Here is an 11,537-nt window from a genome sequence, read left to right on the forward strand (position 1 = left end):
CTCTCTGGTCAAATTAAAATAAAGTTAAAATAATTATATACACACACACACACACACACACACACACTGTGTGTGTATATATATATATATATATATATATTCTGGGGTGGAGGGAAGCTAGAAGTCATAGTCAATCAACCATTACTCTGTCTAATTTCTTCATACTTTATTCGTTTTATTAACAGGCTGAGAAAGCAAAAGTTTCCCAAACACTGATTCATAATGTTTGCAAATGGCACACAAAAAGTTCAGTTCCACAATGAGTAACGGTGATCTCTTTAAATGCAATTTTAATCCTTATTTTAGGTTAAGTGCAATAATTTAATACAATAAGCTAAACACACACAAAACTTGTATATCCTGAACTACAAAAGTAGTTTCATAGCCACATACATTTTTAGTCAAGTACGCTTTTCACGATGAACAAGTACAAATATGTTAATAAGACACTCCCAGAATGTTAATCCTGCCTTTTAAGCAATGTCATTCTTGCTACTGAAAGCATTTCTTTTTTAGAAGCTTTAATCTGATATGGGAAAATGAGTGAGTTCTCCTAAATTTTAACAAGTAATATGTTATAATCCCCAAAAGGTTTTAAATCAAAAAAGCTTTCCAACACTGAAGCACTTCTAGTTTATCCAAATAAAATAAAATAACTTCCATGATCTGAAAAATGGAATATTATCTTTTAAGACAAACACTCTTACAAAAAACTGTATTTTCATATATCATCTCTTTAAAGGAAACACAAACCAATTTATTATCTTTATTGGCCTCTCAGACTACTATTGTCTAAAAACTTCAGAATACGTGAAGCACATATGTCAACTATCGCCGCCAAAGACGTCATTTAGATTTCACATGTTAAACACCTACAGTATAGCTTACAGTGGCCCAAATATACCCAACATATAAACACGACTTTATCCTTTGGATACTCAAAGTTAACAGGAACTGCACGGCTTGCAAGGTATTTTAACTAATGTGTGGTCATTAAAATCCAATAAGAAATTAAGCATGGTCACTTAAAGACAGGTTCAAGGTTCAAATATCACTCTAAAACCCAAGACATAAAAATAAAACTGTAAACTTTGTGTTTTTGCAACTTTCATTTACATAGCTAGGTATCAGGACCTTTACTGTAGAAAACAGCCAATACGAACAGTTTCTCCAAAAGATAATGAAATGTCAGAAAGTACAAAAAGTGTCAAGATCCATAGTTTGCTTCGTCAAATGCTTTCCTAGCTCGTTTCAACTCTTCATTCATAGTAAGCAAGTCTTTAACCCTTGCAAACTTCCGTGGATCCTTTCGAATCAAAAACACGATATCTTCAACTTGTACTCGACCTTGTCTTCCAATTGACATTGCCTTGTGCGTCTTACAAAGAAACATATTAAAATTCAGTTAGAAGTATGTCACATTTTACTGCTTTAACTTACACTTATTAACTGCTGGTAAGGCTGAAGATTTTTCTCTTTTAATTATTGCAAATTTTCATTTGTGAAGTCTTACTACTCATGTCCATTGTCCTTTTTCTGGTAGGTTATTAGCAATGTTTCTCTTTACGCTTCATAGGTATTTTTATAAATATTACAGACATTCAAACCCTCAAACGTATCAATGTCCCTCTCTTATGTCTTTTGATATATATGGTTTTTGTCTTAGTTTGTATAATCTTATCATTTCTTTTTTTTTTTTTTTTTTTAAGAGGTTTTTGCTATAGGGCGCGTGCGCTCGCCAGACAGAGACAGAGACAGAAAGTGAGAAATCGCCCCCCCCGGGGGGGGATGGCCACACCGCAATCCCTTCTTCTCCATTCTCCTCTCGGGATCTTGGGCTCGCACGCACACGCGCCCAGTGTGAGTTTTAAGCCACCGGGTTCGGGACGCAAATCGCGGTCGACTACATGGGAGTCCAGTGACATAGCCATTACGCTAACTGCTGGTCCCAATCTTATCATTTCTTTGTAACCTTATGCTGAATCTTTCTGTTTCAATAGTCAATGTATATTGGTGAGCTTTCTTAAAATCAAGTAAATAAATCTCATTCTGTGCAAAAACAAAGGTTTATCAACAGCATTATTTCCAATGACTAGGAAGACAAACAAATGGAAACTAAATATTAATAAAGTCAGTGAGTAAATGAACTTGAGTACATGCATTCAATTAATAATATGAAGCCATTAGAAATATCACAGAGTACGACGCAATGCAATGGGAGAAACGTTCTAGACTTACCTAAGGGAAAAATCAGGTTCTAAGACTATATGTACTATATGATTCTAATTTCATAAGAAGTTTAAAAATATATGCAAAAAGACAAAATAATATTCACCAGAACATTAGCATTAATTGTTTCTAAGTGGATGAATTAGATTTTCTTTCCGTCCTTTCTTTCTTGCTATTGGATGCACGTACTTGCCAGAGGGGGAGAGAGAAAGAGAAAATGAGAAAGCACCTCCAAGGGAGGATGACCACCGGCCATCCCTTCTCCATTCTCTTCTCAGGACTCTGGGCAAGCACACATACACACCTGACATGTTTTTCAACCCTCTGTATCCAGGTCTTAAACCACAGCCAGCCTTATGTGATCCAGCCCCCTTACCACCTAGCTGGCTCTAGATTTTTATATTCTTCCCTGTGCTTTGTTATATTTTCTAAATAATATTTAATTAATGTTAGTTTGGGGGACTAGTGGTTGGTGTAATGGCTATGTCACTGGAATCTCATGCAGTCGACCGCGGTTCGAGTCCCGGACCTAGTGGCTTAAACTCACACCAGGTGCATATGTGTGCGTGCCCAAGATCCCAAGAGGAGAATGGAGGAGAAGGGACTGTGGCGTGGCCATCCCCCCTGGGGGGGTGATTTCTCGCTTTCTGTCTCTCTGTGTCTTTCTGGCAAGCGCACGCGCCCTATAGCAAAAACCTCTCAAAATAAAAAAAAATAATTAAAAGAAAAATTCATAAGAACTAAATACAGCCAAACTCAGTAATCTCCCTTGCAACTACTCTTAAAGGAGGAGGGAGGGAGAAATTTCACTAGTATGGTCATTAAAAATTCAATTAAAAATAAAACAACCTCAGGGACCAACAGGTGGTGTGGTGGTTAAGGTGCTGGACACTCCCACATGGATGACTAGGGTTCAAGTAATGGACCTAGTGGCTTGCTTTCTCACTTTTCCTGTCTCTCTCTCTCTCTTTCTCTCTGTGTCTCCTTGTGGTCAAATTAAAATAAATGAATGAATGAATAAATAAGTAAATAATGATTTAAATAAAAAATAAAACAACCTGTAAATAATGTACACAATAAGGAAATGGTTACATAAACAAGAAAACAATATCAATGAATATCATGTAGCTACTAAAATAATTATCATTAGACCACAAGAACTACAAATTATAAGCTTTAGATAAAAAGAATGTGATCATGATCACTACTATGTACCAGTATAAATGTAAAACATTATATGCCAGGGCCAGCAGGTGGTGTGGTGGTTAAGGCACTCGAACTCCACACAGCCAACAGTGGATCGAGTCCCAAACCTAGAGGCTTGCTTCCTCACTTTCTCTCTCTCTCTCTCTCTCTCTCTCTGGTGGGTGTACATGCCCCATACCAAACTTAAAATAATGATAATGATAAATAAAAATAAGTGACATTTAAAAAGAGATATATATTGAAGAAAACATTATATACTTCTAAATAAATTTTGGAAGAGGAGGGGTTAAAAAAAACAACCAAAACCCCATGCTGGATAACGGAATTATGGGTAATATTTATTCAAGAATTTTATAATTACATCCTTCCAAATACAACTCAGGAGGAGGGGACAAAATATTCATCCGTATGATACAGAATATATAGCCATCCTTATGATAAATAGTAACCAGTACCATTCACAAAACAGGCACTCAAGGGGACAGCAGATGGCGTGGTGATTAGGGTGTTAGATTCCCACCTGACCAACCACAGTTTGAGTCCCAGACCTTAGGGCTTGAGAATCATGGTAGGCATATGTGCATGGGTGCCCAAAATCCTAGGAGGAGAATGGAGGAGAAGGGACTGTGACATGTCCATCCTCCCTGGGGGATGATTTCTCACTTTCCATCTGTCTCTCTTTCCAGTGAGTGCACGTTCCCCATGGTAAAAAAACAAACAAAAAATTCACTCAAATGGACAGCTTATCAAAAGAATGTCATTTTATCTAAAGCTTAGAATTTTAAATCTGTTCTTTAATTAACTAAGACCAATTATGAAAGAATCTTACCATTTCAGTTATGAACTCTATGACAAGGTCTTCAAGAATATCCACTGACTCAGTGTAAGGATTTTGGTCATCCCCAAACCCATACATCATACAACGTACTGTAAAAGAAAAATCACATTTATTTACTTATACATAAACAGATTCATCAGCTTGACCAATACCTTTTTTCAAATAAACCAGAATTTGACCAAGTTATAGACAATACTGGTATTAAAAAAATTTTACATTGTATTTTTTTCTCCAAGCACAAATTTTTTTTGAGAGATTTTTGCTATAGGGCGTGTGCACTCACCAGAGAGACTGAGAGAAATCACACCCGAGGGGGGGGGGGGGGCCACGTCACAATCCCTTCTCTATTCTCTTCCTGGGATCATAGGCATGCGCATGAACACACCCAGCATGAGTTTTAAGCTGTCGGGTCCAGAACTTAAACCATAGTTGGCCTTGTGGGAGTCTAGTAACTTAACCTTTGTGCCATATGTTGGCCCCATCCAAACACAAATTTTGGCGTAAAAGGTTTATCCACAGTCTAATGACTGACTATTCCCACTTAGCCTCCAATTCCCCTTATGTCCCAGCTACTGAACTTTGTCGATATGCTTTTGCTAACCTAGATCATATAGTCACCAGCACCCCCAAAATGCCTTAAGGTAAGAGACTCTGTGACAAGGACAGGATAGCAACAGTTTAGCCTGGTCTGGACGTGTGTGTCTCATTATGTCACTGGAAAAGAGAAGGATATTACCAAAGGTAAAATGATACAAGAGAAAGTGCTCCAATTAGCTTCTTATAGGAACAAACAGGGTAATCAAAAATTGAAAGCAGAGGGCTTACTATAAGGAATTTTTAAATTTCATTTCCTATACCAATACAACTGCCAACACAGCCTTTTTTGGCTTCATATCTGAAGGAACCATAGAAATTTCAAAAGAGAAGAAAAGTCTAATACAGAGTAATAGTTAAAAGTCACATAGCCCTTACTGTATATCAGGTAGTGTTTTTAAATCCTTTACATATATAGTACACTTAATCCTCATAATAATCCTTCAAGGTAGATAATATTATTATCCCTACTCTATAGAAGAAGAAACTGAGGCACTGAGTTAAGTGATTTACCCAAGGTCACACAGTTTATAGAAGACAGACTGGAAATTAAACCCAGCCAATCTGGTTGAGTCTTTACTTCTACCCACAATAGAATTACACTTCTTGGTAGCTTAGGAAAGATGAGATCCATAGGAATTCTCATCCTATGTGCTATAAAGTTCTATTTAGTCCATAGACAAGCTTTAAGAAGTCCTTGCATTTCCCCTGCAATTATATTTTGAAATGTCATATATTTTCTGTATATGTACATTTTTCTGGGAATAATTATAACTTTTGTTGGAATCTTTTTAATTTTTTTTTTTTTTTAGTTTTTTTCCATAGGGCACATCCATTCACCAGAGACAGAAAGATGATGAGAGGGCAATTGAGAAATCACCCCCCAGGGAGGGCTGGCTATGCCACAATCTCTTCTCCATTCTACTACTGGGATTTTGGGCATGTACACACAGGCTCCAGGCGTGAGTTTCAAGCCTCTGGGTCTGGGACTCAAACCACCGTCAGCCATGTGGGAGTCCAGCACCATAACCACTACACCACCTGCTGGCCCCTTTTATTAGAATCTCAAAAGGTATGTAAATACTATCAAAATTTTATCTTGGAATCTGAGCAGTGGTTATAAGTGTGTGTGTATGTATGTGTGTGTGTGTGTATATATGTAAATATATATGTAAATTTCATCAAGCTATTCACTTAAGATTTGTACAATTTATTTTAAGTTTCACTTTTTTTTAAAGAGTTATTTAATTTTATTTATCATTATCATTATTATTTTTTAATTTGCTACAGGGCACACGTACTTACCAAAGAGACAGAGAGAGAGAAAAACAGAGAGAGGGAAAGTGAGAAAGCAAGCCACCAGGTTCAGGACTTGAACAGCAGTTGGCCATGTATGAGTCCAGCATATTAACCACCATGCCACATGCTGGCTCCAAATTTCACATTTTTTAAAAAACAAACTCCCAAACACTTCTACAGGAAGGAATAAGTACATTAATAATTTCTATTTGGGAAAATTAAAAATTGGTAGAAGTGAAGAGAAGAAAGCAGGCCAGGCCAATGGAAGAAAAGAAAGGGGTGACTTGGAAGCCAGCCTGGGACAGAGGACCACAAAGGTTTACACTGGCAAGGCCTTAGGTCCTGATACAAGAGGAAAAAGGCAAACATGGGAGCTAATATTTTCATCTTTCTTTTTATGGATTTTGTTAAATTTTTTTGGCCTTTTTAAAAGATAATTTTAGACTTACAGATGAGTTACAAAAATAGTACAGACTTTCTATATATCTTATATCCAGGTTCCCCATATGGTACCATCTTATATAACCACAGATATTTACTGAAACGAGAAATTAACATTGATCCAAGTACAGACTTTATTCAGAATGTACCAGTTTTTCCACTTTTAATGTTCTTTTTCTGATCAAGGATCCCACACTATCCAGTGGTCATGCCTCCTTTTTTCCTCCAATCTGTGATAGTTCTTCAGCCTTTCTCCATCTTTTAAGACCTTGATCCTTCTGAAGACTAGTGGTCAGTTGTCTTGTGGAATGTCCCTCAATAAGGGCTTATTGAGTTTTCTCATGACTATACTAAGGTTATACATTATTAGAAAGAATACAATCGGGATGAGCAGTTAGCGTAATGGCTATGTCACTGGACACCCATGTAGTTGACTATGGTTTGAGTCCCGGACCCGGGACTTAAACTCATGCTGGGCGCATGTGCATGAGTGCCCAAGATCCTGAGAGGAGAATGGAGGGGAAGGGATTGCAGCGTGGCCATCCCCCCTGGGGGGATGATTTCTCGCTTTCTGTCTCTGTCTTTCTGGCGAGCGCACATGCCCTATAGCAAAAACCTGTCAAAAAAAAAGAATACAACTAAAATGATGTGCCCTATTAAGGCATGATACTGATAGTACATGCTATCTTATGGGTAGTCCTAATCATCATTTGGCTAAAGTAATGTCTGCCAGAATTTTCCAATGTCAGTTTACTGGTTTTCCTTCAATATTTTGAGGAAGATCATTTGTGACTAACATTTTGATGGGAAGAACTCACTACCAGGCAATGTAAGTCAACTGAAAAATAAAACATGCTATAAAAGAAATACGTCAACCTTGTTTTGGCTAAAGATTTGTAAAGGTATAATCAAATGCCAATGAATGCTTTAAAACCAGTTTAATAAAACATTAAAAACTTTTTCTTGAGCCAGCCCTATAGCCTAGTAGTTAAGAGAGCCGGATCTCATGTGTCCAACTTTAGTTTAAATACCAACCCCACTGGCTAGAGAAACACACCAGGCGTATGCACACGTGTGATCAATCCCTATAAGATGGAGAAATGGAGAAGGCATGTGGTGCAATCGCACCATTGGCACTCCTTTTTCCTCTCTGTTTCTCTGGCAAGTACATGCACCCTCCAGCAACTAAAAGAAGAAAAAATATTCCTTTTTTTTTTTAAAGAGGGCTGGGACCAGCAGATGGCATAATGGTTACACTGCTGGACTCCCACATGGTCAATCATGGTTCAAGTCCCGGACCTGGTACCTTAAAACACACTGGGTGAATGTGTGTGTGCCCAACCAAGACAAGAATGCAGAAGAGACTGTGGTGTGGCCATCCCCCCAGGGGGTGATTTCTTACTTTCTGTCTCTCAGATAAGCACAAATGCCCTATAGCAAAAATCTCTCTCTCTAAAAAAAAAAAGTGGGTTAGGGCCAGCAGGTGGTGTGGTGATGAAGCTGTTGGATCCAACACAGTCAACTACTCAGTTTGAGTCATGGACCTGGTGACCTGAAAAACATGATGCTGTGCACGTGTGAGTGCACGTCAAAAAGGGATTGTGGCATGGTCATCTCCCACAGGAGGAGCTTTCTCCCTTTCCCTCTCTCTCTGCCTCCCTCCTGTGAGTACCTGCATGCTATAGAAAAAAATCTAAAAAAGAAAGAGATAAAAAATCAAAATAAAAAAGAGGGTTTAAGAGAACAGAGCTTAGTAAGATATATGAAGATTCAGGTAAGACAAAGGAGAAGGCTATGAAGATTCCAAATTCCTGCCATCACAAAAATAAAGTTATCTAAGTGGAATAAAGCTCTCCGCTAATAACTAATTTTGTAAGCATCACTCTGATATTCTCCAATGGAAGAACCCCTTTCTTATTCAGTCATAATAAAAATTAAAACACTGATGGAGCAAATTGCATCACAGAAATGGAATAAGGAGTGATCAGATTTATGTGAGGAATCGAGATATGGAAAAGATTTTGAATGGTAAAAAAACAAGCAAACAACAACGAAAAATACTGACTGTATTTACTTGTAAATACAGTTACACATGTACCTGGGAAGTGCTCATGTCTGACCCAGCATAAACAAACAAGATATTCAAATATCTGCGTTGCTTCATCACTCAATACTCAACCATAACTATATGTAAAAAACCTAGGACTGGGAGTTAAAGAGTACATTCTCATAGGCCTTTCGGGACTATCAGTTATAAGAGAAGCTCTCCCTTCCTTCTGGTGCTGCCAAAGAGTCAAATCTACTGAGGAAGGACAAGGCACTAATACATTACACTTTCTGTTGCAATGCTTCACACTGTTCACCACCTTTCTGCCCTGTTCACTGCCTTAGTCCAAGGCCCCAACTGGGACTACCCTCAGCTCCTCCAGGATCCATCATTACCTGTGGCATACAGTCAAAGGAATCCCTGCTCCTATTGCTGCACAGTTCAGGGACAAGAACGCTGACAGACGTGTGTTCTGTCCTGAATTAAAACACTGATCATACTTCCTTACTTTTAAATAATTTTACATACACACACTTATAAAATTGGAGTGAGGATTGTTACTGTGATTCAAAAGTTAAGCAGAAGTTTCTAGGCCCCAAGACATGTTCAAAACAACAACAAAATAAACTACTTTGAAATGTCCAAATGTTTTCAACATCTATTATAAAATCATTGTCAAATACAACTTACATTCTTTAGAAAAAAGTCTCTTTCTTTTCCCCTGTCCACCTTCTGCACCTCCTCCAATTTCTTCATTTTCTTCCTCAAACTAGAAGTTAAAACATATATATGGATTATGGATTACACTGGACTGATATTTTAATAATTAACTATTTTTTCCCTTTTTTAAGAGGTTTTTTGCCTTCAGTCATGTGTACTTGGTGGAGAGAGACAGTGAGAGGGAAAGTGAGAAATCACCTCCTTCTCCCAACCCCCAGGGAGGACAGCCACACTGCAATCCCTTCTCCATTCTCTTTCCCAGACTCTTAAACGCCCTGGAGTGATTTTCAAGCCACCAGGTCCAGGACTCAAACTGCGGTCAGCCATGTGGAAGTCCAGTGATGTAACCTTTGTGCCATCTGCTGACCCCCAACCATTTATTTTTCATTTTCAACACTGGGATCAGTTCAGAAAGTCTAAAGCAAGCTGCAAAAAATCATTAAACCTTAGCACTGAATGGACCTTATGGATAACCTAGTCCAATTTCCAACTCAAGTAGGAATGGCTTCTACAATGTCCCTAACAATAGTAATAGTACTACATGTAAAAGTACTAATGGGGGACCAGCAGGTAGCCTGGTGGTTAAGGCACTGGACACTCCCACATGGCCAACCATGGTTCAAGTCCAGAACCTGGTGGCTTGCTTTCTGGCTTCCTCTCCATCTTTCTCTCTGGTCAACTTAAATAAGTAAAATTAAATAAATATATATTTTTAAAAACTACTAATAGCTTCTTCTGTGTGTGTGTGTGTGTGTGTGTGTGTGTGTGTGACTAAGATGCGCTACTCGAGACAGTTTTATGGTTAAAGAGTTGATATTGTGTTCAAGTCTACCTCCCTGCACTAAACAAAACTGATATTTACTAAGCACCTGACTAAACAGTGCTAAAAACTTTCCTTAAGTAAATCTTAACAGTATTTCATGACAAGAAAACCAACGCTCAATGTTAAATAACTTGCTTAGAGAGAACAGCGATGCCAAAAATCCAGGCTCCTTGACGTTAGCTCCACTATTTTTCCACTACAACATATTAAGCATTCAATTTGGTTAGCAGATTAACTGACTGTTCCAATGAGTGCTAACAAATACTAGCTTTGATCTCCGATGATTCTCTAGGTGTTTCGAAGGGTGTCTGGCCGGTACAGAGCCAAACCAAAGGGGAAGGGGCTACCTTTCTACTCTTCCTTTACGTCCTCCCCGTACTAAAAAGATACATCGGAACGAAAATGTAAGCACGGACTGAAGCCCAGGGACTCGCTAAGCTGAATTCACTACGGAAAACAGACTCGCTTCCGAACTGTGCCTGCGCCACTGGGTCCGAGGGAGTGAAGAAAACAGCTGGGACAGAGGTGGTCACTCACAGTCGGGTCCTCCTCTTCATCTGCCATCCTCCCAGCCCGCCACCTACAAAGCCTCGCCGGCCCGCTGCGAGCGGGTTTTACTACTTCCTCTGCTCCACTTCCGGTGACGTATCAGGGGCGGGGCCTAATAGGCTGCCGCAAGCGTGAGAGGGTGTGTGCGCTCCCTCCTGGCGGTGGAACCCGGCCGGTTCCCCAGGGAAGGGCTGGTCTATGAGCGCTTGGTTCTTCCTTTGGTAATCCTAAAAAAGGAATTCGACATTAGGAAAGAAGAATTATTCGTGGGCTAGGTGGCATATCTGTCGTTGTCATCCTAAACTTGCTGCTGCGTGTTGAATCACCGCTTCCCGATTAGGGACTGCGAAGCTATGAATCATTAGGCGGGCCAGCGATCCAACGGCTTCTGAAGGACGGCTTTAAACAATGGCTTATGCGTCCGCTATTTATTGTCAAGCACTGGGTTAATTATTAGGAGATACCGTGCACCCCTATTAGTTCTAAAGGGGGCAGTATCTCAAAACTGAGAAAATCTGGATTTTTGTGGGAAAGATTTATGGTCGGAACAATGACTGGGAAATCCAAGGACATTAATGAGGACTGGAGCTAGGGATATAAAGTGTCCTTCAATGTAAGGCAACAAAAATTTGTCCTATAATACACAGAATTTGTGAATGTTCTGCTGAACATTCCCATGAGTAAAAAAAAAAAAAAAAATTATTGGGAACCAGCAGTTAGCGTAATGGCTATGTTGCTGGACTCCCACATAGTCGACGGTGGTTCAAGTCCCAGACCCGGTGGCTTAGAAC

General features: G+C 39.1%; 1 protein-coding gene across 1 annotated transcript; it reads right to left on the minus strand.

The window, feature by feature from the left end:
* Positions 1-145: 145 nt before the first annotated feature.
* Positions 146-10,761, minus strand: TAF13 (TATA-box binding protein associated factor 13). The gene is made up of 4 exons (XM_006149512.3): positions 10,735-10,761; positions 9,345-9,423; positions 4,265-4,362; positions 146-1,378 (listed from the first exon to the last, which is right to left on the minus strand). Exons 1-4 carry the CDS (start codon positions 10,759-10,761, stop codon positions 1,208-1,210), a joined length of 375 nt encoding a protein of 124 aa, XP_006149574.1. The 3' UTR covers positions 146-1,207.
* Positions 10,762-11,537: the final 776 nt, after the last annotated feature.

This window comes from Tupaia chinensis, unplaced genomic scaffold (assembly GCF_000334495.1).
Source record: "Tupaia chinensis unplaced genomic scaffold, TupChi_1.0 Scaffold000270_1, whole genome shotgun sequence".
NCBI classification, from domain to species: domain Eukaryota; kingdom Metazoa; phylum Chordata; class Mammalia; order Scandentia; family Tupaiidae; genus Tupaia; species Tupaia belangeri.

What these genes read in the sequence shown, in the direction of transcription:
- TAF13 (XM_006149512.3), bottom strand. Translation starts at nt 10,761, where the DNA reads ATGGCAGATGAAGAGGAGGACCCGACT. An exon ending in ATGAAGAGGAGGACCCGACT is followed by an intron (nt 9,424 to 10,734) that starts GTGAGTGACCAC and finishes TTTAACTTCTAG; the next exon opens with TTTGAGGAAGAAAATGAAGA. An exon ending in TAGAGTTCATAACTGAAATG is followed by an intron (nt 1,379 to 4,264) that starts GTAAGATTCTTT and finishes TTTCTTTGTAAG; the next exon opens with ACGCACAAGGCAATGTCAAT.